Below are 25,726 nucleotides of genomic sequence, written 5' to 3' on the forward strand. Positions count from 1 at the left end.
ATTTGGCAGTAGAAGCAGCATAACTACAGAGAAAAATTTAACACATGCTGTTTGTGTTAGAAATACACTTCCACAAAGAAGCAAGGAAAACTTGGGTCAGCTACAAAGTGCATTGAATCAGATTTATTTTTGTTTAAAAATTTCAGAAAGATTCAATAGTGCTTTTAGTTGTTGTCATTTCACTGGCATGCATTTCAAATCAATTAATCTGTAATAAGTTGAACTGCAAAACTGCATGCATCTGGAGTCTAAAGTCATTCAGTTCCCCTTTTTTCACTCAATGCAGCTTTCTCTTGTTTGATAGGCTGCTGCCACTGCTGAATGTTGATTTCAGGCCCCTCTAATGAAGGAAGTGGATTGTGTACACTGTATGGGTGTGTCAAGTCACAGTTCAAACACATTTGCCTGTGAGTGAACCGTGGGCACACCATACCGTGGCAGAGAAGGAATGTTGGCATGGTGTGACTGATTGAGCAGATCGGCAACTCATTCAGCGACATCTCATCACGCTTAAGGATTTACTGAAAGCTGTATTTGCTCTGTGCTTCTGCTCTAAACCGGACTTTGTAGCATGAAGTGGAACAGTGTGTCGTCACGCCTGCACACATGATGTAATTCCCCACTGGTCACTGATTGGCCCTTAACTTTGCATAAACTTTGGTTTCCTGGAGGAGCCTGTGTACTCTGGACTTAACTTGACTGAAAGAATGGTGGACAAGATATGGAGGAAGAGTTGGCATTTTTTTGAAAACAGACGATCTTTTCGCAGTAAGCCATCGCCTCGTAGGGCTTCAGAGCACAAGAGTGTGTAAGTAACGAAAGGAGTTTGTGAAAAGTAATAGATGTCTGACTGAGACAGTTTATGTGGCACTGGTGTTTTCTGACTTAAACATTTCAAAGGTTATTGTAAGTAATGTGTTCTAACCTCTTTGAACTTGATGAAAGTACTTCATTTCATTTGACTTCAGATAAAAGATGTTAGAACAAGCATTTTCTCTTGTTTAGCTTATAAAAATTCATCTGCTGGTTTCAGTACCTCATTTGAAAAAGCTTGTAAATCCCTAGAGCCAACCCGCTTTCTAATGTCAAAATATAATCTCAATATATGCAGACACAAACTTTAAAGTATGTCTGTCACTCCTTTTAAAATTGCTCTCTATCCCTTTGCTTTGATTTCAGTGTGGAAGGAGATGGACGGCCCAGTGAGAGCGGTCCTTCCTTGGACGGCAGAGCCAACTACGGCCAGGGTCCCGTAACTCACGGCTCGGCCATCAGCCCCGACCGATTCGACGGCCCGCTTTACAGCCACGGGGTCCAACCCGGGCCGCAGAGGCCCCGTCGGCCCAAACTCCAACACTCGCAATCCATCCTCCGCAAGCAGGCCGAGGAGGAGGCCATCAAACGGTCTCGTTCTCTCTCTGAGAGCTATGAGCTCTCTGCTGACCTTCAGGATAAACAGGTACACCTAGAAGTTATCTGGATTGGTTTCTTCTTGCCAAGTTTGAGTTTTTTGTAGTTGTAAAAAAAAAAAAAATCTTGATTTTTTTTTTTTTTAGATTGATCAGAAAACCAGTTTTGTTAAGAGTTTTGAGTTCAGGGGATGTTCTAGTACTGAGGCGGAGTCTCCTTTTTCTCTATTCTATCCACCATTTAAATTACACCAGTACATCTGGTACCAGGCTAGCTCATCAACAAAATGGCGCCACCACCATGCTTGTCAGCTACTACAAGCTACTTGTGTGTGAACTCTTCACCATGAGATCATTTTGGAGCACAGGTGTATTTCTTGGTTGTCACCCACTCTTTATTTACTAAATACGGTTTCCAGTTCACTGGCAGAGTGAAAGTTTGTGTTAGGATAGTTGTCATTTGTTTTCAAGTGAATGTTCCCATAGAAGGAAGAAACATCAAAATGGAATGGAAAAATAAAACTTCTGGCTTTACGAAGCACTACTTTCCACCTCGCTGAAAATGTACAGCTTAAAAGCCAGACCAGATCCCCTCCAGAAAAACCAACCAGTTTAAATGACCAGTTCTGATAACAGTGGTTAAATATCGAAACAGAACTCTGTCAGAGGCTGTGTCATAGCTACAAAATGTGTGTGGTTTCCAATTTTATGTGGGGCATTTAATTCTAATTAATATTAATAATTAACATCTGAGGTGAATGTATTAGTAGACATGTTGATCAGACGAAAGCCACAATAAATTCAAACTTTTGTGCCCAACTACTATAGTGTTCTGGTGGTGGTGCAGGTTTACAGTTAATTTTCTCCTTCCTTTGTCTAGGTGGAAATGCTGGAGCGTAAATATGGTGGAAGGTTCATAACTCGGCATGCAGCTCGCACCATTCAGACAGCCTTCAGGCAGTATCAGATGAACAAGAACTTTGAACGTCTCAGGAGCTCTATGTCAGAGAACCGTATGTCCAGGCGCATCGTTCTTTCTAACATGAGGATGCAGCTTTCGTTTGAGGGCCCTGAGAAAGTGCACAGCTCTTACTTTGAAGGGAGGCAGGTGTCCATGACGGAGGACGGCACCCCGCTGTCCATGGTGCAGTCTGAACGTGGGGACGTGGAAGTCCACCAGCAGGCAAACATGACGTCACACCCTCCGCCGCAGGCTGACCTGACCGATGCCATCACGGAGCTGGAGGACGCCTTCTCCAGGCAGGTTAAGTCTCTGGCAGAGTCCATAGACGATGCGCTGAACTGTCGTAGCCTTCAGGGGGACGAGGGGCCTGACCCTGAGGCTATGGGCTGCTCCAAAGTGCAGGGAGAAGTGCCCTATCAGATGAAGTCCCACCGCAGGCCAGCTGGACGGATGCGAGACGAAACTGTTGCATCGTATAGTGACGTTACTTTGTTCATCGATGAGGATGACATGTCCCATCCTGCTGCTCTGAGGTCAGGGGACCAGCCGTCCAGTACAGAATCAGACTTACGGCTGCAGTCAGTAAACTCCTCCCAGGAGTACTGGCCTATTGACTCTAAAGATGAGGGTCGTGACACAGACACTAGCTGCCGCAGCACTCCTTCTCTAGAGTGCCAAGAACAGCGTCTTAGAGTGGACCACCTCCCTCTTCTGACCATAGAACCTCCAAGTGACAGTTCAGCTGAGCTCAGTGATCGCTCTGACCGTGGCTCTGTCAAACGACCGCCTGTATACGAACCTCACGGCCACATCGTGACGTCCTCCCAGGCAAGCCCCAAACACATATCCCATGGACCCCCGCCACGAGCGCCCTCCCGCGACGATGACGCGCCTCTGCGCCACCGCCACCGGCAGCTAGAAAGCCACCTGGCCATCAATGGCTCAGCAAACCGGCAAAGCAAGTCTGAATCAGACTTCTCAGATGGGGACAACGACAGCATCAACAGCACATCGAACTCAAACGACACCATAAACTGCAGCTCCGAGTCCTCGTCGAGGGACAGCCTCCGAGAGCAGACGCTAAGTAAGCAGACCTACCACAAAGAGACTCGAAACAGCTGGGACTCGCCAATCTTCAGCAATGACGTGATCCGCAAGAGACACTACCGCATCGGCCTCAATCTTTTCAACAAGTACGTACTCAGCTGTGATGGAGCAGCTGCTTAACTTTTTTTGTTAGTACCAAGAAAATAGACTGAGTGATTGCAAAGCCATTGGAGAAGCTGTGCCCTCTCTTGCTCTATGAATTGCATCCAGTTGTGTCTATATCAAGTTCAAAGTCAGTCTTAAAACTGCATTTTGAAAAATAAATAAATAAATAAATAAATAGTCGCTTTGTGTTTGTTGTGTAACAGAGATTTAGTTTTGTTTTGCACAGAGTGAGATGAATGTTACAGTTTGTTTTTAGAAGCTAAACCTAGCTGACTATTAAATTACAGACATATTGCCGATTAGAGGTTTCTAACAGATTATTTTCAGTTTTAAAACCGTGTGAATGTTTCCCCATTATCCAAATGATAATGAGGACTCAAGGAGCAATTCAAATTAAATGTATCATTTTGCCCATCTCAATGATCTAATGCTTGAATGAAAATGATCAACTAGCTCGCCTGAAGATGTCTTCAATATGAATTTTCAGAGAGCTCAAGCAGTAACAGATCATTCTCTCCAGTTCTGGCATTAAGTATTAAAATTGTGATTAAAATTCTAACATAATGCTGCATGTTGAAATTTCAGGAAACCCGAGAAGGGCATCCAGTACTTGACCGAGCGGGGGTTCATTCCTGACACCCCGGTCGGTGTTGCCCACTTCCTACTTCAAAGGAAGGGGCTCAGCAGGCAGATGATTGGAGAATTTTTGGGCAATCGACAAAAACAGTTCAACAGAGATGTCCTGGAGTAAGTCTGATTTTTTTCTTCTTCTCTTTTTATTCAATTCTCCCCCTAATTTAAATAACAGGAACCTTTTATTCATATCTATGTTATAATAGTGGTCATTCCTTTAAGCTAACACGTGAACTTTCCAAAATGTTAACATTTATTTATTTACAATAAAACAAATTGCTTCTCAGGTTTGCAGCTTGTGATATTTGCATCTGTTTTCATGTCTGAATGTCAAGAATGGAGCCAAAAGTAGCCATGGGTCACGGTGTTAAATTTACCCTGTGCTATTTATTCAGTGAGAAGGAAGAAGTGTTATCTGAAAGCAGTATCTTGGAGACCTAACATACCAGCAATGCACCCAGAGATTTAAAAGCGTTGTGTGGCAATCCCAGTCTGCCAGCATTTTATGGCAAATGGTTGATTGCGAGAAAAACTGTAATTAACAAAACATCTGGCAGACTTTGCAATTTCTACTACAGATTTGACCAGATGTGACTCTGACATGTTCTTTTTTTTTTTCTCCAACTCTCTGGTGTCACTAGAAATTTTATATTTGAGAGCCAAGCAGTGGTTGTGAAGGTTTCCCTTTTCTCTGCATTGCAAATTTGTGTTGTATATCTCAGTTTTATGCTACACTACATTAATGGAGCTGCTGTTGTTAGTCTGGATGTTAACTTCCTGCTAAATCTGCCTGACATGGCTAAAGCACAAACTTTGATGAAGAGGGATCTGCTTTATGTTGGTCCTTTCTTTAAATATATGAGTCTAATTGTAACCTATTCCTTGGACAAGTGCTTCATATATAAAAAAATAACACTCTTTTTAATGAGTGTTCCTGCAGGACTCTCCAGATCATCCTACTCACTGTAAATAAACTCTGTAGCAAAACTCCACTTTGTTTACAGCCATGTGACTGTAGGGTTCTGTCTGAAAAGGGTCTTTGTGTGTCAGTGTTTTAAAATAAAGACCCATTGTAGCTTTAATTATTACTATTACAGTTAAGAATTTGTAGGTTTTATGACTGTTAAGTGCAATATTTAGTGTGTAAATTTGATTAAATACTCTCATATTCAGTTAAAAATCTATTTTGTGAAAACAGTCACATTCTGTGTTTGTTAACTTTACTTCTGGAACTCCATCTTCTCTCCTCGTGTACCAGCTGTGTGGTAGATGAAATGGACTTCCAGAGCATGGAGCTGGATGAGGCCCTTAGGAAGTTTCAAAACCACATCCGTGTCCAAGGGGAAGCTCAGAAGGTGGAGCGGCTCATTGAAGCGTTCAGGTCAGACTACGAGCGACAACTTCACTCGTGAAAACATAAAACAAATCGTCAGTAAATCTCACAATAAAAACGGTCTCAAACTCTGGACACCAATAAAAGAGAGTAAAAACAGTCATTTTTATGTTAACATCTAAGTAAAATATTTCAATTTTTACAGTTACTCTTCTATTGTTTGTATAGTTGTTTTGTAGACAAAGAGGACCTTTTTCATCATTACTTCTGCTTTCCTTGAACAGCATTGAAAGTATTTCCTCACAATGAAAGGGATCTGAACTGTATGTGTTCTTTGTTGTAAACTGATGTGTTTTCGCATGTTCAGCCAGCGGTACTGCATCTGTAACCCCACGGTGGTGCGACAGTTTAGGAACCCCGACACCATCTTCATCCTGGCCTTCGCTATCATTCTTCTCAACACTGACATGTACAGCCCAAACGTCAAGCCAGAGAGGAAAATGAAACTGGAAGACTTCATCAAGAATTTAAGAGGTAGCAAAGTAAAAAAAAGTTTATTGATGTATAAAAAAAAATAAAAATAGTTTTTGACCTGTGTTCCATGTAATTACGGTACAAGGTTTGGTTTTCCTGTCCTGTTCTTAAATTAAACTTAAAATACTCTGACACAGCAAGTTATCTGGATAAAAAAAAAAAATAATCATATTGTGCTTTTAAAAAGCATTCCGGGAAGCTAAGGTCCGGTTGCCCCTCCCCTCATTGAATGCAGACATTAGCCAATTGTAGATGAGTTCAGAAAGAGGATTGCTCCACCAGGTTGCTCTACAGATGTAGATATGCATCTGCTGGTGCAACGCTTGAGTCATTGCTGACCTGCAGCAATAACTGCAGCTCTTGCAATATATGTCTGACGAAAATACTGAAAAGGGTCAGAGTTAATAGAAAGTCAAACATTAAACGTATATGTGTGTGCTGGTACATGTGGTTCTTACTGCTGCATTGCGATTCTCGTCTTTAGCATGGCTTCCTCAGGTTTTAGGAAATGGCCGTTATAACTGGCCTGTTAAATTACACTTATAGGTTCTGGGCTGTCTTCGTTTCTTGGCACGCCTGGTAAAATATGCAACAGGCCTTTTATAAGCTTTCATTCCAGTTAAAATCTTATAGTACATTTTTGTGTTTATAACTGTAGGAAACAAAGGGTTTTACCAGTTTTAGCTACCCGGCAACTGGTTTACATTAGACTGGACGCTTGATGATCCTAAGATCTTACTGTTTGGTGTAGATCATTACCATGTGCCAATTTTTGTTATCTTCCTTCTTATTATTTTGACTTTTCACAGTGACACAGTAAATAAATGCCCTCACCCAGTCTAGCAGTCAGTGACCTAAATAAATTGCTGTCACTGCACATTTGTACCCCAGGAAAACGCAAAGTCATCTATTACTAATAAGAAGTCCCAAAATCTGAGATGAACTCTCAAGTGTTGGGTGTAAATTAAAAACTACTTTTCTTTGCTGAGGTGGCACCAATAATGATTATCGCTCAAAGTAAGATTTTCCCCAGACTTAATACATGAAATCAGAAATAAAGGCTGGATTCATTTTCAATATTTAAGTCTATTTTAAATAAATTTAGTTTAAATCGTTCTGCATAATTTGCCACAAAAGGCCAATAGATATGGAGGGGTGTTTTTTTTTTGGACACTTTATTTCTGGAAGAACGCTAAGACAGTTTCCCAAACTGTCATCCAAAATATTGATTAACAAATGCATAGTATAAATCCTTTTTAATGTGCTTGGTGCAGTGAATCAGCTCTTTTGTCTTCTCCAGGTGTGGATGATGGGGAGGACATCCCCAGAGAGACTTTGGTCGGCATCTATGAGAGGATTCGCAAGCGAGAGCTTAAGACTAATGAAGACCACGTGTCACAGGTGCAGAAGGTGGAGAAACTCATAGTGGGAAAGAAACCAGTGAGTAATGATACTTGTTTTACTATTACAGTCACAGAGATGTTGACATCATCATGTGTCTTTTTGGGTGAAATTGAAGAGATTGATCTCTTGCCTAATTACTCTCACAGTCTAAAGTGATCTTTTACAAGTCGAATCAGAAATGATAAAGTTTGGAAAATGTGAGGAATTTAAGCTCAGAAATGGTGCGTATGCCTTTGGCTACACTTGTGAAATCACTGACATATCTGAGTATAGACCTTCATGCTGGTGATTTTAACACACCCAAAGCCCTTGAGATGTGCTGCCCAGTGCAGCAGCGCTGATTAAAACAAATGGTTACATGACTCCACCTTGACGCACTGTAGAAACTATGAGATTTCAGAGAAACTTACCTGCAATGTTGAAACACTGAGGCCAGTGTTATTTCTATATTTAATTGAAACCGTTTCCAGATTTGGATGTGATTGAGCCTTTTCTCCATCCAGCAGTGAACACACCTCCATTATTCTGCATTGGTCTGCACTGCAGACCAATGTAGCAGCTGAGCATGCTGCATGCTCAGCATGCAGCGCTGTCTCTGTCTGTCATGTGTAAAGGGTAAAACTGTGACTGACCTGTGAGGCCTTGCTAGTGAGGTTTGGTTTGCACAGCAGCAGTGTTTTACAAGTTCAGCCTGAGCAAGAACTAGTTCTATTTTCGGATCAGTCTGGTCAAAGCTGCATTTATCCATGACCATAGTTCACCACCAAAATATTCAGATCTAGAGTCACGCTCCCACAATAAACCGGATTCTGTTCATTCCGCAATCTTTTTATGACATAAAGTCTTTGAAAAACAAAATAGAATATCAGATATTTTTAACATGTTTTATTTTGTATCTTTTACCACTCTACCTTGATTTTATAATCTGTTTAATTCTTTGTTTTTCTATTTGCTTTCTTTGCAAAACTGCATTTCATTATGGCCAAATTCCTCCCAAACAACTGTCCTCCTTCATGTTTTCCCATTTCACCTGTCAGAAAGCAAAGTAATCTGAAATTGTTACTAAAAATCAAATAAGTTTAGAAGCACTTCTTGGTTTTTGTTCCTCACTTCAATAAAAATGTGTTTAATTGTTGAAGGTTTGCTGACAAAATTGTAAATCGAGTAAATTAAAAGCTGCATTTGTGCAGTTTTGTCAGCTACAATGATGTAAATGCCACTCATGACAAGGTTCATCCACCACATTGCTTAGTGGACACTAATCTTACTTCTGCACTCCTAGAAATCATGCAATCTGTTAAAATGTGACCCCTGAGAGAAAAGAGTGCATTTTTTCATTCTTGTTACATGTTCTACTGACTCTATGGATCATAATAATAACTAAATGGTTGTATCATTTATTATAGTGTTATAGATTTATTTGTGTCATTCAAATTCAAAGAAAATGTTGCAAATATATTGTTAAAATTTGCAAATTTGAGTAATAATCTTGGAAACCTAGCTAGTTATTTATCTTCATAATAATCGCGTCAGAAATTACTGACTCTCAGAAATTGGTTATTTAGATCGGTGATCTTTGGAAAGATCATCGATCTTTAACAAACCTGATACCAATTTTCTTTGTCTGAAAAGTTGCTAAATATTGGACAAAGTCAATGTTAACTGCTCATGTGCAGACATGATCTGGTTGGTGGGTCTTCCAGTCATGTAGCAAAATGGGACAGTGGAGGATTTTTAGACCTGCACAGAGATAGATAAGATTGGTAAATAAGATCTTTTTTTTTTCTCATGTAGGAGCTGATCTCCCAAAATTAAGGAATACAGGCTTAGGTTATCAGTCAACATATTTATCGGTTCACCCCTAGTTTTATTGGATGCACGATTTTCAAGAGTTATTTATAATGGGCATTGACTTAATTAGGAAAGATTTTATTTCACCATTAACTGAAAAGTAAAACATATAAAATGTTCTGTCCTTTGTCTACAGATTGGTTCACTCCACCATGGACTGGGATGTGTAAGTAACCTATTAATCTCATTAAATGATTTGTGACTCATCCTAGTTGCTGTACCTGCAACACACTTCTGTTCCCTATTAGTCTGTAGACTGAGGCCATAATAACCTCTAAAGCGTTTGTGGGGACTTTTTTTTTTTTTTTGCCTCATAGGTGCTGTCGCTGCCCCATCGACGTTTGGTGTGTTACTGCCGCCTGTTTGAAGTGCCAGACCCCAACAAGCCTCAGAAGCTGGGCCTGCATCAGCGGGAGATCTTCCTGTTCAATGACCTCCTCGTGGTAAAAGCCGCCTGCTCTTTCCACCTCCCTCTTTGCTCCTTCTCCGTCTCCTGCCTCAGGCCCATAAAAGCAATCTCCTTTTTTGATTTCAGGTAACAAAGATTTTCCAGAAGAAGAAGAATTCGGTTACATACAGCTTCCGTCAGTCCTTCTCTCTGTATGGGATGCAAGTGATGCTGTTTGAAAACCAGTGTGAGTGTTTCATATGACAGTTTGCATCCCAGAGGTCGATAAAGCCAGCATTCTAGTCGAACCTTACAGACTCGAACTGACCGGTTGTAAATTGCTCCCTCGTTTTCCAGATTACCCAAATGGAATCAGACTTACATCAGCAATACCAGGTGCAGACATCAAAGTTCTCATCAACTTTAACGCGCCCAACCCCCAGGACCGAAAGAAGTTTACAGACGACCTGAGAGAGTCAATTGCAGAGGTCCAGGAAATGGAGAAATACAGAATAGAGTGTGAGCTGACTTTTTTTTTTTTTTGTCCCTCCCATCCCCCCCTCTCTTTCTCTCTTTCTCTCTCTTTCTGGCCAAGTTAAACAGAAACAGGGCATGGTCCTCATTATTCAGCTGCTTCAGTTTATAAGGAAGTAGATTACAAGAGGTCACAGCACGGCTCAGACTATTCTGGACATGTAGAGGTGGTGCTAAAATAAAGAGCAGGATGTTGAAATGTCTTTATGTCAGTCGAGTCCTTGTCACTAAACCCCGGTGTCTCCACGGTTCGTTTCCACAGCCGAGCTGGAGAAGCAGAAGGGGGTGGTGAGGCCCAGCATGTCTCAAAGTTCCGGCCTGAAGAAGGAAGCCGGCAACGGGGGCATGAACCGCGCCAGTCTGGACGACAGCTACGCCATGGGCGAGGGTCTGAAGAGGAGCGCCCTCAGCAGCTCCCTGCGGGACCTCTCCGAAGCAGGTAGAGCGAAAACACGGAGCTTGCGTTCTGCCAGCTGGCTTTCACACTGAAAGAAAAAGCAGTTTGCTTTTCTTATTCTCCTCTCTGCCGAGAAGTTTAAGGGGATAAAAATAGCAAAATGTTGTCACTGCACCATACATTGATTTTTAAGGTCCTCCTCGTTCCGAATTCATTAACTCACTCGGGATTGGATGGTTTGATCTAGAAGTTGGGTTTCTCTTTTTCGGGGGTTTACAGTGTCTTGCAAAGGTATTCATTTCCTTTGAACTTTAACCCATTTTGTCAGGTTACAATACTATTTATTTGAATTCTATCCGATAGACAAACACAAAGTTGTGCATAGTTGAAGCAGAAGAAAAATCTCGCATGGTTTTTCAATAATAAAGAAAGAAAAAATCTGCATTTGTGTTAAGCAACCTTTACTCAAATAACCCCTATATAAAATCCAGTGAAACCACTAATCCTCAGATGTCACCTAATTAATAAATGGAGTTCAGCTGTGTGTAATTTAATCTCACATAAATCCAGCTGTTCTGTGAAGGTCTCAGATGTTCATTAAAGAACAAACGGCATCATAAAGACCAACGAACATACCAGACAGGTCAGGGATAAGTTTGTGGAGAAATTTAAAGCTGGGCTAAGTTGTAAAACAAGATCCCAACATTTTAAACATCACGCGGTGCCCTGTTCAGTTGAAAGTCTGAGCCATTTATCTAAGCTTTTAGTGAAGCAGCAACATTAATAAGGAAGACTCATGTTACTCTGGAGGAGCTGCAGAGACTCACAAGTCACCCCCAGGGTAATCTGTCAATGGGATAACTGTAGGTTGCAAGGAAACTGTTTGCCATCATCCATGAAGGAAACACAGCTAGGATGTGGAAGAAAAGAAGGTGCAGTGGTCAGATGAGACTAAATTAAACTCATGCGTTAATGTGGACAAGTCGAGGTTTACATCTCAATCCAACTGGAGCTCTGTGTTTACTGAAGCTCCCCATCTAATCACACTGAGTTTGGCCTGTTGTGCAAAGAAGAATGGACAAAAATATCACATTCTAGACATGTAAAACTGATAGACACGCCCCAAATGACCTGCACCTGTAATCGCAAAGTATTTACTCACTCAGGCTGAATACAAATGTAAAAAAAAAAAAAGGTTATAACTGTCTTAAACTTCATAATTATGTACTACTTTGTGTTGGTGTGTCCTATAAAATCCTAATACACACTGATGTATTGATGTTTTGTTGTTGAAACCTCACAAAATGTGAGAAAGGTCAAAGGGTGCTCTTTCAACACACTGTATTTAAGAGTGACTTGATTGAGAAAAGGTTTAGCAGCTTTTGAACATTTATTCCTGATCAATAAATAAACTGTTGGGCAGTTCTCACTTGTTTTTATTTGATTAAATTTCTTTCTAAACATCTTCTCATTCTTATGATTGCTTATTTTTTTTTGTTCCCAAGCATTTTTACATTCCTGTTTTGTTTTTTGTTTTTTTTTTATATCTAAAGATTTTAACACACACGTTTTACTCAGAAATCCCATGCCGTCTCCTTTCACCTGTAAGCAAACCGCAATCTGTATAGCAACAAGATGAAGATAGTCTTTGCATTGAGAATCACCCCATATCCATGTACGTCAGTGTGTATAACTGTGCCTTAGAATCAGGAATACATGTCATTCATTACAAATAACAGCTATGTGAAAGTTATCAGGTGATTAACTTGATAACACGATGAAATCCAGTTAGGGGGGGGTCTGCCTCACAGTTCTGAGCATGAGGTTTCTTGTTGCATCGATCGACCCTCAGGGGGGTAAAACTCCAGGTCAGGTAGTTCATAGTCGTCCCTTTTGCCCTCCTGTCTCCTGTGTTTTTTTTTTGTTTTTTGTTTTGTTTTCTGTGCAGGATGTGGCATGTTAGTGGGGTCATTTTTGTTTGTTTTATTTTATTTTTTCATACTCCATTCCACATGTATTTTACTGTCCATACACATCAGGTATTTTCCTGTTTATGTGTAATTATTGGTCATATATCACTGGCTGAGTGGGCCCTAAAGCTCCACCCTCAGACCTGGATGTGCCCACACATCGAATGTGCAGCAGCCACAGTTTTGCTTCTGATCTGTCTTCTGCTTTGTGACTCTCGCTGAGACTGGCTTTTATTTATTTATTTTTGATTTTTATTTTTGCCCTGCCTGACAACCTTAACAATGAGTTGTCTCAATTTACTCAAGAGAAAATCTGTTGACATTTTGCTCCGCTAATGAACCTTGTGACGGGATTTAGAAATAACCCTGGGAGTTAGGATCTCCCGATACGAACTAAATTTAGACTAAACCGTAATGGGAAATCCGGCTAAAGTTACGTACATTTTTTTTCTTCACTGATTTCTAATTTGACTTGGAAGTAAAAAAAAACAAAGCTCCACCTGCCCACCACCTCCCTCTCAGACCTGAACGCCCCTCTCTCCATCCCCCTCTATCTCTCGTATTTGGATCTTACTCACCGTCGTCACAAGCCACTGCGCCGCCCCACACCCCACCCACCCACACCCTCTTTTGGTTTTGGGCGGCCGGAACGTCTGTAGTCGACCCAGGAAGTGCTGTCGATCTCTAATCTCTGGTATTGCATGTCTCGGGCAGGCAAGCGAGGGCGTCGCAGCAGTGCAGGATCACTAGACAGCAATATGGAAGTAAGTTGGAAGCAGCTGGTATCCGAGCTCCTCTCTCTCTGTGATGATGTGCACTGTGAAACACTCCATTTATTTTTTTGGTCTTACACTTCCTTTGCTTCATAGACTCCAGTCCATTTGTTTGGATCATTTATTTTTCTTGATGGGATGCCTTTATAACCTGCTTGCCTCAGTTAGTGTGCATGCATGGGTTGCTTGCCTCCCCTCTTTTTTTTTTTTCTTTTGGTTGGTTTTTTGGAAGCCAGAGATCTCCTGTTTTGGTCATGTTATATGACCAATGTACACTCTACCTTCAAACAAGCATGACTCCCACTAATGCCTCCTCTGATCCCCCCCCTCCTCCTCTCCCTGTCGCCTGTCTCTGTCTTTCATTCAGTCACATCCAAGCGGTTTTCATTTGGTTCTTCTCTTTGGCAGGGTGGTAGCTCTGAAAGACACTAGGAAACTCTTCATTTCCTGCAGCCCCTCTCCCTGTCTGGGTCTGTCTTTTATTTTTTCCTCTTATCCACAACTTTTCTTAGATGCTCTAAGGTTCAGCGAGGAGTGTAGCCTTCATAATAAGCCACGGGCTTCACACACATTAGAAAGATGTGGATTTCATCCATTCATTGTGCACTCATTCCATGTACTCATGAGTCAAAGTGTAGAATCTTGGAAATATTATGGTGCAAATGCTGTTTGTTCAGTTTTATATAAAGCATGGTAAAGGGATAAAAAACTGCTTTTTTTGCACCCCTGGAGTAGTTTTGGATCCAAAACAGGAGGCAGAGTGCCCAACCCTGTTGTGAAGTCTGCACACGAGTGCTCAGTTCCTTCTGCCATCTGACTTCTAGTTGAATGCTGATGTGTGAATGATAAGTTTGCCTGTCACACCCTCTGCATGTGGAAACTGTGCTTTCATTAATAATGCCAAGTTGCATGTGTGACTTCTTTTTTTTTTTTTAGAGAGTTTGGCACAAAACAGAAATCTAGTTTTCCCAACTTCCTTCTCTTTTGAATATTTATCCTTGTCAAAGTATTTATGATCACAGATTTACTTTTTCAAGATGTTTACCTGTCTAACAGCAGAGCTTCTCTGAAAACGGGTTCCCTTTTTGTCATGAAAGCTGAAATATTCCTGCTGCTGCCTATCATGACATTTTTAGTTTTTCATTTGCATGCTATATAACATTTTGCTACTTCTTTATCTGAGAAAAGAAAACAGTCATTCAGAGCCTCGCAAAAGTGTTCATACCCCTTGAACTTTCTCGAATTTTCATGTGTTACAACCACCTGCTTTTGTGTAGCATTTTGGATTTCATACGACGGACTCAAAGTTGCGCTTAATATGAAATATGACAAAACATAATCTTTTAAAACATTAGATTAAAATATGAAATGTATGGAATGATAAGTATCCCCTTTTTGCCTGGTACCCCTAAATCCTTAATAATTCACCCAGTAAGTAGTTTGCCAGTAGTTTACCTGCTTGTAATTTAATCTCTGCATTAAAAGCGACTACCCTCTGAGGAGGTCTGTTAAAGAACATTAGTGAACAAATTGTCATGAAGACCACAAAACAAATCAGATGGAGACAAAGTTGTTGAAGTTTAAAGCAGCTTTGAATGTGTATTGGATTGCTCTTCTATAATTTAAAAATGGAAAGGTTATGACACAACTGCAAACTGCTATTGAGATAGGGAGGGTAAGGAGAACATTCAAACTTGAGAGAAGCAGCCAACAAGCCCATTGTAACGCTGGAGGAGCTGCAGAGATAATCAACTTAGGTGGAATAATCTGTTGACAACTATTAGCGTTGAACTGAACAAATTTGGTCTTAAAGGAAGAGTGAACTACAGAAAGTCAGGTTGAAAGAAATTCAGGAGGCATCCGAATCACCGTTAGCTGCAGGCCAAGTATGGGATACAGCAAATATGTGGGAGAAGTTACTTTGTTCAAACGATAACAAAACTGAACTTCTTGGCCAACATGGGAAACCAACACTGCAGATCATCCCCTACAGTTGAACATAATAAAGGCAGCATGCTTTTCTTTGGCAGGGACAGGGAAGCTAGTCTGTGGGAATGGGAAAATGGCTAGAGTTAAATGCAGGAAAGCTTTTCCAAAAAACACACTGAGACGGCACACAATGAAATGTTGTAGGTCAGGGTTGTCCAAAGTCTGTCCTCAACTGCCAGCCTCCTGCATGTTTTAATCTCCCCTTGGTGGTCAGACCTCCTCAGCATGTCATGTCCTACAAGGGCCTGGTAATGAGCAGTCATTTGATCCAGATGTGTTGAACCATGGACAGAACTAAGACATGTAGGATTCTGGCCCTTCAGGACTTACTGCACATAATTGGTGTAGGTCAGCATATATTTATATGATCTAGTCAGGGGTCCTCAAATCCAGTCCTTAAGGGCCGCTAACCTACAACCTTTAGATATTCCTTGTCCAACTCACCTGGATCAAATGGCTGAATTACCTGCTCGGTATGCAGTCAAGTTTTCAGAGTCTTACTAATGACATCATTATTTGACTCAGGTGTGTTGAAGCAGAGACGTATATAAAAGTTGCAGGACACTGGCCCTTGAGGCCTGGTTTTGAGGACCCCTGGTGTAGTGCTACATCAAATTGAGCAATTGTTTAAAAAAAAAAAAAGACTTGAAGGCAGATATTCATAGATTACGGCAAACTAATCTAACTGATCTCAAGGTGTTCTACAAAGAAGGGTGGGCAATTAATCTCTGGATGAGCAAAGCTGGTAGAGATGCACCTCAAATGACTTATAGCTGTAGTTGCACTGAAAACAGGTTCAAAGTTTTCACTCAGAATGACCGAATATCCACACCACTCCATCATTTCCCTTCAGCTTCCCAAATATACCTTTGGTTTGTGGTTGTAATCTGTGAAAAGGTAGAACTGTTCAAGGGATCTGAATAGTACAGCAGGGCACTATAGTCATAGTAATGCTTCACAGCTTTAGTTTATTTATTTGTTCACTTTTTCCTCTTCCAGGGGTCCATCATTAGTAGTCCGCACACACGTCGGAGACCTACAACAGCACGTGAGGGCTCCTCCCGCGGCCATCCCTCCGTCCCCAACTCGGCATCAACGTCCATCCTCGGGTCCCTCTTCGGCAGCAAGCGGGGGAAGCCCTCGTCTCAGAGCCAGCCCCCTCTGCCGCCGCCCAGCCACCCCACCCTCATATCGCACAAGCCGCACCCGACCAACCTGCACCACACGGCCCAGGTGGTGCACACGGTGCAGGCGCAGCTACACGGCCCACACCCCCAGTACGGCCAGGTCCCGCAGAACCCCCCGCCTTACCACCACCACCACCACTACCACCCGCCTCCCCACACGCAATACCACCAGCACCCGGCCTACTCCTCGCACGCGCACCACCACTCGCAGCACGGCCATTACAGCCAGCACCCGCATCACGCCCAGCACTCTCACCACCACGGCCAGCAGGCGGGCCCAGCACACGGCGGGCACAAACCTAAACACAGTGGCATCAGCACCGTAGTGTGATGCTCCTCACGCGGAGAGACGGGAAGACAAAGGAGGAGACTTTATGAAGGAAGGACAATCGCTCACACCAAAGGGACTGACAGCATAACTCTACGGCCTGTCCACTGTGTTTCAGCTGCTGTGCTGGGAAGCAGTCACACCCAGACACCGCTTTCACTTCCAGGTCCAACTGATATGCAGGATAGAAAACGGATTCAAATCTTCCAATAGGGGCCTTCACTAGTTTGCCTGATTTGGGGCTTCTGCGTTTGGAGGGTTCGGGTGGTCTGCACAGGAAGATGCTCTTTAATTTCCACAAGCTCCAACCTGCTGCTTTATCCCCGCATTTACTGCTCCTACCATTACATAATCAGGAGGAAGGAAGCCCTACGATGAGAACATGTTTGACTGGGTTTTTTTTCACAATTTCAGAATTTCAGCTGTTGAGTCTTTGGTTTTTGCAAATCCTGCCATCATGTGAATGCTATTTGTTGTCACCTCCTCTAGAGCTCATATATAATACAAAAAAAAAAAACATAGATATAAGCATTTCACACTGTCAACGGACAGCTAAACAACTCATAGTAGTTCTAGTGCTGTATTTACTGTACACGACAGCTATACGTTTTGTGTCTTAGCTCTCATTAAATAAATGTGCCAATTATTAACGCATAATCTATTTAGTCGAGACTTCATGTACAGTATATTGTGTGTAAAGTAATTTGTAAGATTATACTTACAATTATTATCAGCAAAAATGGCGTCTATCAGTATTAAGCTGACTCAAGTGACGGGTTGTAGATCTGATAATGGAGCAAACTCCCATTCTGCCCGGACCTGGTCCGGTCAAGGCCTATGATCTGTTTTAAAGCATTTTTGCCTTTCTGGTGAATAAAAAAAAAAATAAAATAAAATAAACACCCAAAACAAAGCCTATAGATGGCAGCTGCTGCATATTTGACATCGAAAAACACAGTTTGAGCAGAGTTGAATTCCTGAAGGAGACGTTTCCCCTAAAAAAATAAAATAAAATAAAATAAAGCTCAGAATGAAGAATTTAGTGCAAAACTCTATTTTTAAAAGGTTAAATTTCTGTTTCTGTTACAAATAGTCTGAAATAAAGTCGATATGCTGCAGCTGTTTTCTTTGCTTTCGAAATCAGCTGAGAATATATCCTGAAATCTTCGTTTTTGCCTTGTTCAGATTATTATTTTCATTCGCCAACTCGATTTTGGTGGATTTCTTTTTTTTGTTTTTTTTTCTATTAAATGTGCAATATCTTTGTACTGATTTTGTACATCAAGAGCAAGCAAGGTCTCCCCTCCTGTTTGAGCGTTTGTCATTTTGCGTCATTATTATTTATTTATTTTCTCTTTGACCCCCTGTCTGCGTCGTTTTCTCTCTGTAAATTGTCCGCCTATCCTCGTGGTCTTATGAGGGGTACAGACTTGGAGCTCAGTGGAATGTCTTGTAAGGTTTTTATTTGTTTTGCATGTAATGTTTTTGATGTGAGGCTATCCTCTGCACATTGTATAACAAATCAGTGTTACCATGGTAAGTTTAAGTGCAATCATGCAGGCTTGTACTTGAGAGTGAAAGTCTGTCGTCTTGTTGTCCAGGATGAGATTCAGGTGAAAAAAAAAAAAAACTTAGTTCTTTTAAAAAGACATAAAAGTACCTAGACACTTCAGAGTGGAGAGAAGAATGTGTGTATATATTTTAATAAAAAGGAAACAGAAATATTTCGCTGGACAAGCACATATAAAAGGACAGTTCAATTTTTTTCAGGAATTGCAGTTATAACCTACACAAATGCAAGCTAAACAGAAGAACTGGGTATATGTAAAGATTATCTTTCTATATTCTACAAATAAGAGTCTATTCTAGTGTGTAAATTAGTGACAGTAAGCTGTTTGTCCCAATATTCAGGTTATAAAATGTATTTTAATATTCATGAATAAATCCACAGAAGTCGGGCTCACACATTATCTTGTTTTTTGTTTTTTTTCCTTTGGACGACAGACATATCACACGCGGGACATTAATGATACGCTGAATGTGTCTTTTCTGATAATTTCATATCTTTGCTATAATTCTGAAATTTTTGGAAATGGTGTGAAACTGATGCAACTGTTTATTTTGGTGTGTTGTCGTGCTTTAAATGTTTGAGGTTTTTTTTGTTTGTTTGTTCTTGTTTTTTCTTTCAAAAGTACCCCAACAATGCACTGCATGGATCTGATGCATCATGCGTCCTATTCACTGTGAGCTGATGGGGAAGAGATCAGCCTATAACATGTTGGACTTCTTTTCTTCTTTTTTTTTTATTTTTTATTTCTGAATAAGTTGGAACTTTACGATGGTGTCGTGTCCTTGTCGTTCCATGTTTTTTGCCTGGTAGTTATTGAAGCTCAGCATGCATTTCATCTACAAAGCCATTTTGTAAATTACAAACATGGAAGAAGAAGAAGAAAAAGAGTAAACGTTGCACTTCGTCGCTGAGGGCTTTCATTGTGTAAATAGAGGAATCTGTTGTGCAAGCTGATGAACTGCTTGATTAGAGAGTTCAGCTTTGTGAAGACTGTAAAGGGACCAAAACTGGGGTAAAAGGAGATGTACATAATGTCTATATTTCCAGTGCTCTACTCTGACATCTGCAGTTGAGATCAGGATGTACATGTCGCCTCCTGAACGGACGGGAGCAGTGCTGGTTGAACCGATCGACTCTCTCTTCCTCCAGCAGTTGTGAACTGAGATTTGCTGTGGAAATCAAAACCAGACTGTTATAGGAAGTGTGCTGCCATCAATTACATGCAGTTTTCCTTTCATACATGCAAATACACACAAACACAGTTTCACACACACACACGCACGCACACAAACAAATGTACACACAACCGGCTGCGAGCTGTTCGATCTGACGAATGACATGTTTTGAAGAAAGGAAACGACAGGAATGGCCTCATTTAAATGTGCATTCTGTTTGTACAGTGAATAGTGAGTCAGTAAGACCCCAGTTATTGTAAAACTTCAACTGTGACAATGTTGAGAACGCAAAATAAACAAATATATGACTTATGGTACATTGGCTGTGTTTCTCCGTTGGTAAATTTTGCCATTCAGGGTGGAAATTAATGGACTTCGTTGTGGTAGCTTGCTGTAAAGCAGAGAAAAATGAGTTGGGGAAACAGATATTTACACAAATGGTAAAAGTAAAAACATCTGAAGATGATATTTGATTTCACTTTTCCAGTTTTCAGTCAGAATCATCCAAATTATTTCTTTTTGCTAAATGCCAGAATAATGACAGATAAAAAAAAATATATATATATATAATATGTCTCTTATTTATGTACAGTAATAAAGCAAGATATAAATCTTTGCTTTTCGTATCCTGTCCTGACATTGTTCTTTAAAGATTAAATTTAAAATCTAGCAACAAAAAAAAGACACCAATTCTGCATGCAATATAACGGGTATATCCCTGGTAAAAATGTTTAAAAGAGAAGGGGCACAATCAGGTTAAAAAATTCAAATCCCCTCAGCCAAAGCGAGATGTTCAGTGGATTGGTACTCAAATGTTAATGACATTAGACGATTTTCATCATAAGACTAATCGCATTTCATTTAATTTCCATTTTTGCTAGAGTTTTGATCTGGTATAGAAAAGATTCAGGAACTTTGTTTTAATTTCCACAACGGGAGCATTAAAACATCACTTTCTATATTTCCACTAGAGGGCATCTGTTAAATTTAAATTAGGAAAAAATGGGACCCTGCACTGTTACACCACCTATAGGTCAGAAATATGACTGCAAAATTTCTTTGGTGGAAGCGTATAATCTTTTCCAAACTACATAACTGAAGCGTATCTTTAAGCTCAGATGCAGGTTTTAGCACATAAAATCAGCAATGTAATATATCACAAGGCTTCCATTTGTACTTTTCCATTATCCCCAGTCTCGAGCCATGCAGTGAATGATTACAATACATTGTAACCATGGTTTCCAAACAACCATTCACTGCATGGTTGTTTGGAAAGCCTCAGCTAACACATTCATAGATAACTCTTATCACCTCAAAGCAGACGGACTTCCTTCATGTCATGTGAACTATAACTGTGCGGTGCTATTGGTGCACTCCTCACCCTGACGCCGTTCAATTTGAGGTTTTATATCTCTGTGCTCACTACGCATCAGTTAGGAGGGGGAAAAGTTTCAGAAGATCTTCCTAATGCTCAAACTGGACAACAGCAGACAGTTCATAAGGATGACTGACATCAGCAGAAGAAATCTTGAGATTGGCCTGACACAGAAAGGTTTGTTTGTTGTTCTGTTTTGGGGTTTTTAAGTCAAACTACTGTTAAATGTTTTTGCCCACTTGTGTTTAGTGATATGTATTTAATGTTATAGGCCTAGCTCTTTTTGGTCTTGACAGTGTCAATCAAAAAGTTTAAATAAACTCGTCAACTGCATGAATTTCATGCAAATTTTAGAATTTCCATTTTGCATCTGAATCATTTTTGAGGTGGTACGGGAGTTGAAATATGATAATAAAAAACACAAAAGGAATGCATTGTTTCCACACAGGGTCAAAATTATGCATACACTCCACTGACATTTGTTGCAGAGTTGCAGAGAAACATAAATTGTAGTTATCGAAAAGATTCTGGCAAAATTCATAATTCTGGCTGAATATGTAACCTGTATTACTTTGCAATTGGTAAAGTCAATTAGAAGTGGATGGTGTTCCAGCATACAAGTTGATCTCACTTTAAAGCATCACCCATAAGTTGTTGTATTACTACATTTTAGACCAGGGACATTTCATCTGTCCTGATAACCAGTTTGGATGCAGGTTTGGGATGATTGCCATTTTGGAACACAAAGTCTTGGGAACCTTTTTACTTTCACTTCGTTTGAGGTGCGGTGACAGAAGTGGGTGTTAATCCTCATGTTATATTGTTTCGTTCTCTTCTGCACCTATTTTGAAGTTTTCTGACCAATCACCAATCTTTAAAAAGCCTCACCTGCCAACTTTGATTTTTGATCAATAATGAGTTTTTATAACTGATACACTAAGGTGTTATAAGATCACAATATGCCTTCAATATTCCAATCTTCTTTAACTGAAAAAAATGTTTAACAATATTCATAAAATTACACAAAACAGTTTTTGCTTCACAAGGTAGTGCTTTTATATATAAAACATAAATGAAAAGTTTGCATATGACCTGGTGGCCAGGTCTGTCAGTCAGTCCTCTTTCACAGCAGAGCAAAAGGGAACAGTGGCTGGTTTTCAGAATTTTTGTGAAGGTAGATAGGATTAGTGGATGAGATTGATTTCACATGCAGTAAGGGCCGATCATCGATCCCTCAGAATTAAGAAAACCTGGGTTGGTTGTACAGTCAGTGAACCCATACAGTCAAATCGGCTCATCATGGTGCATTTTTTTAGGCCATAAAAAGTCATTTTGATTCCTCCAAATAGTTCAATCTTTGTATCACCCCACTACATATTTAGAAAACATCTGGCTTTACAATGTGGGCAATAGATTGCAATCTTGCAGGAAGAGGTCATTTTTGGAACAGGTGCTTCCTCCCTGGTCAGCTCTGTCTTAATCCTATAAATGTTGCACATTCTTCACTGCAGACCGTAGTTCTGGTACTGAAGCATCTTTTGGTTTATGATGGACTTGAACCTGTAGTGGTTCTTGTTTTCGATTTCCTTGGTTTTGAATTAAATTTAATTTCCCTTTTATTTAATTTCCCTTTGGGATCAATAAAGTTTTTTTTATTATTGAATTTGAACTGATTGTTTTCTTTATTTTTAAATTGTCATACATGTTACTTCATTGGAGTGTAACAGTTTGAGTCAGTTTGAGTGAACTGTGACACAATGGCACAAGGACCTAAAAACAAACTTCAGAAGTATTTTTTTAATAACCCAAAGATCCCATCTTTAACTATGTCAGTTTTCTGGACCAAATCATTCATCAATGTTATCCTCTTCATTTCCCATCCCATAGATAATTCTTCAGGTTTTTGTTTAACTTTTTATTGAGTACATGAAGCCACTAACAGAGCCATAGCTACAATGAACCTTTCTTTAACATAGAAAGTCCTCCTGGACTAGCGCTTTTGTGTTTACTTTAGGTTCTGTGTTTCTTCAGATAACACAGACTGTATCTACTACCTTTGAGTGTGTGGTTTTATTATTTGCCTTGACCTGCACTGTATGCAATTGGACACAAATTTGACTGTATGTTTGGACTGGATAGTTATAATTATACATTGCAGTTACCTGAACTAAATGTGGAGCTAATTTAATGCTGTAAACTGAGCCTTTCTAAGTGCCCTTAGTTGATATCTCTTGCAATTTGGTGCAACATAAATATGATGAATTAAACCAAAGTGACAGAAGAGAGTTCAAAGTTGGAGATGGAGTGCCACTCTGACCTGATATATTTTTAAAAAATTATTTAAAGGTTTGTGTCGGGAAACCAGCTGGTGTAAACAAGTTCGACTAGTTCTGACCTGAACAATGGTCAAATATCCAGCCAGAATTATATGCAGATCTTGCTGATGGCTACAAAAAATATGCTTATCTATAAATCTTAAGGGACATTACACTAAATATTAACCGCAGTATATGTACATAATATGTGGGTATAGTTTTGTCTCTAAAGATTTTTTTGACATATGTTAAATGCCCAAATTAAAAATTTTACTCATGCTCAAGATGTGTATGTAAACCTCTGACCATAAATGCACCTTGTGAGCTGAACTGTACAAAACCTTTTATTACTTGCATTACTTGTTCCTACAGGATGCTGCTCCACAGTGTGACCTTAGCTGTTTATCTTCTCCTGGCCTCATCAACTGCCCAGTCCTGTGTGTTTTCAGAGCTCCAGCCATCTGGGTTGAGAGTCAACTGCAGCTCTTTAGACCTCATGGAGCTGCCTCATCTTCCTTCAGAGACCACAGAACTGTTTGTGCAAGACAACCAGCTCACCTCAGTGCCACCGGGAAAGTTTGACCAGTTGGCTAACCTTAGAAAGGTGTCCATGTCTCCGAACCCGTTCCGCTGTGACTGTAGCATCCAGTACCTGAGGTACTGGCTGCTGAAGAACAGGGCTGTTGTCTCAGAGGAGCCTTTATGTTCCAGTCCAGGCTCTGTAGCTCAGAAAGTTATCACTGACCTAAGTGATACATACTTCTCCTACTGCACCTTTCCACTCGTACATCAAATAAGCACCTCAGGCTGTGTTTATGTCTCTTACAACACCATCGCATCGGTGATGCTGTGCTGCATTATAATTCTGCTTTTGTGGAGCTTAATACTTGCCAGAAAATCTACTTTCACCATATATGTGGAAGAGCGACATTCAGGATTTGAGGCGGACTCTCTGCGCTCACTGAAACCCAAACACAGGAGGAGGCTGCACACAGAACTGTCAGGGCTGAACGCCGACTCTGATTCTAACATGGACTTACTCCAACAAGTGCTAGAAACATTACACAAGAAGCACAATATAAAGATAAAGGCCACTTAACAGACTTTTATTCATACTTTAGCAGAACTACAAGTACGTATAGTGGGAAGTGAGGCTCTGAGGGTTTGCAAAGACGCTACATGGGTGTTTTATGATTTGTTTCCGTTCTAAACCGCACCAGCCCATTTATCAGAAACTTCACCTCTGTGAGTTTTATTTCATTTGTTTTTACATTTTACGATCCAAACAAATTTTGCTTAAATAAATGTGAAAACTTTCTTTTGAATTTTCCTTCAGTTTCTTACAATAAATTGCAATTTGCCTTCTGCTATCAATACTGATGTAGGGGTACTTACTATTTTTCACAATTTATTATTATCTCATGTTTTCCTTTCCCCTTATAGCTCTTAAAGTTTTCATTGAACAATGGCTTTTTTCTTACCACTCTTCCACAAAAACCTGATTTGGGTAGAGCATGATTATTAACTGCCCTGTTCTCAGAGTCTCCTCCAGCATTACCCAAAACCTCTTTACTTCTTTAAATAACATTCTCTTTGTTGGGTCTATCAACCCAAGTATCTAGATAGGTCCCACCACATAACACCTATTTCCAGATAGATTCAATAATGCTCCAATCAATTCAAAGCTTATAATGTCTGTATTGTTCCTTGAGCTCCATTATGCTGTATGTTCACTGATGTTCTCTAACAAACCTCTGAGACCTTCACTAAGCAGATGCAATTATACTGAGGTTAAACTGCACTCAAATAGAGACACTTTACTATTTCAGTAACTTCTGAAGGCAATAAAGTAGATTTTATTTAGGAGTAAAAGAGTAAAAAGGTTAAATACTGATGTTTGTTACACTTATTAGAGTTTTATTTATTTAAAAAAATCTGTTTTTCCCCCTTCCACATCAAAAATATTTGTTTTGTAAGGCAAAAGGGAAGGTCAATACAGCCTACTAGCCTGTGCCTGGACATAGTTTTCTTCATTGGATGGACTGATTTGGCTTAGCTCATATAAGCTAAATTGACTGGTAAACATTAACGTAAATCAGTGGAGCACCAAGTGAGAGACAATTCATCAAAGGAAACACCAACCATTGTTTCTTGTTTTCTGCAACTGTTGTTTCATCTCTGTGTGTGCATGGACTTAAACTGGATTTAAGCCTAAGTCAGTCAAATAATTATGTTGGTTTCTCACACTACTACCTTGGTTGTCACAGCTTGCAAAATCTGTTCCTCTTAGTGGTCAGTATTTATTACATAACACAGCATGAGCTGAAACTAAAGATTTTGGAATGACTAAGTACAAAAAAAAAACATTTCGGTACAACATTAACA

The 25,726-nt window shown here is 40.2% G+C and overlaps 2 protein-coding genes across 9 annotated transcripts in view; both read left to right on the forward strand.

The window, feature by feature from the left end:
* The window catches only part of iqsec1a (IQ motif and Sec7 domain ArfGEF 1a), a 130,418-nt gene extending 110,450 nt beyond the window's left edge, over positions 1–19,968 (forward strand). For 5 of the 8 annotated variants that reach the window (XM_008414093.3, XM_008414095.3, XM_008414096.3 and 2 more), the window contains 13 exons: positions 1,180–1,459; positions 2,290–3,566; positions 4,171–4,332; positions 5,477–5,599; positions 5,919–6,085; positions 7,386–7,525; positions 9,477–9,506; positions 9,658–9,783; positions 9,876–9,975; positions 10,086–10,247; positions 10,525–10,701; positions 13,344–13,393; positions 16,391–19,968. In XM_008414093.3, coding sequence (XP_008412315.1) covers positions 1,180–1,459; positions 2,290–3,566; positions 4,171–4,332; positions 5,477–5,599; positions 5,919–6,085; positions 7,386–7,525; positions 9,477–9,506; positions 9,658–9,783; positions 9,876–9,975; positions 10,086–10,247; positions 10,525–10,701; positions 13,344–13,393; positions 16,391–16,909 — 3,313 coding nt within the window. In that variant the 3' untranslated portion in view covers positions 16,910–19,968. Of the gene's footprint in view, positions 1–671; positions 809–1,179; positions 1,460–2,289; positions 3,567–4,170; positions 4,333–5,476; positions 5,600–5,918; positions 6,086–7,385; positions 7,526–9,476; positions 9,507–9,657; positions 9,784–9,875; positions 9,976–10,085; positions 10,248–10,524; positions 10,702–13,343; positions 13,394–13,810; positions 13,873–16,390 lie in introns of all 8 variants that reach the window. The other 3 variants (XM_008414098.3, XM_008414094.3, XM_008414099.3) reach the window with 3 other exon arrangements.
* Positions 19,969–20,078: 110 nt separating this feature from the next.
* On the forward strand, positions 20,079–24,659 carry gp9 (glycoprotein IX platelet). The gene is made up of 2 exons (XM_008414102.3): positions 20,079–21,203; positions 23,714–24,659. The coding sequence occupies exon 2, from the start codon at positions 23,715–23,717 to the stop codon at positions 24,438–24,440; it is 726 nt and encodes a 241-aa protein (XP_008412324.1). The 5' UTR covers positions 20,079–21,203; position 23,714; the 3' UTR covers positions 24,441–24,659.
* Positions 24,660–25,726: the final 1,067 nt, after the last annotated feature.

This window comes from Poecilia reticulata, chromosome 7, assembly GCF_904066995.2.
Source record: "Poecilia reticulata chromosome 7, P_reticulata-male-v2, whole genome shotgun sequence".
Taxonomy (NCBI): domain Eukaryota; kingdom Metazoa; phylum Chordata; class Actinopteri; order Cyprinodontiformes; family Poeciliidae; genus Poecilia; species Poecilia reticulata.

What these genes read in the sequence shown, in the direction of transcription:
- gp9 (XM_008414102.3), top strand. Translation starts at nt 23,715, where the DNA reads ATGCTGCTCCACAGTGTGACCTTAGCTGTTTATCTTCTCCTGGCCTCA.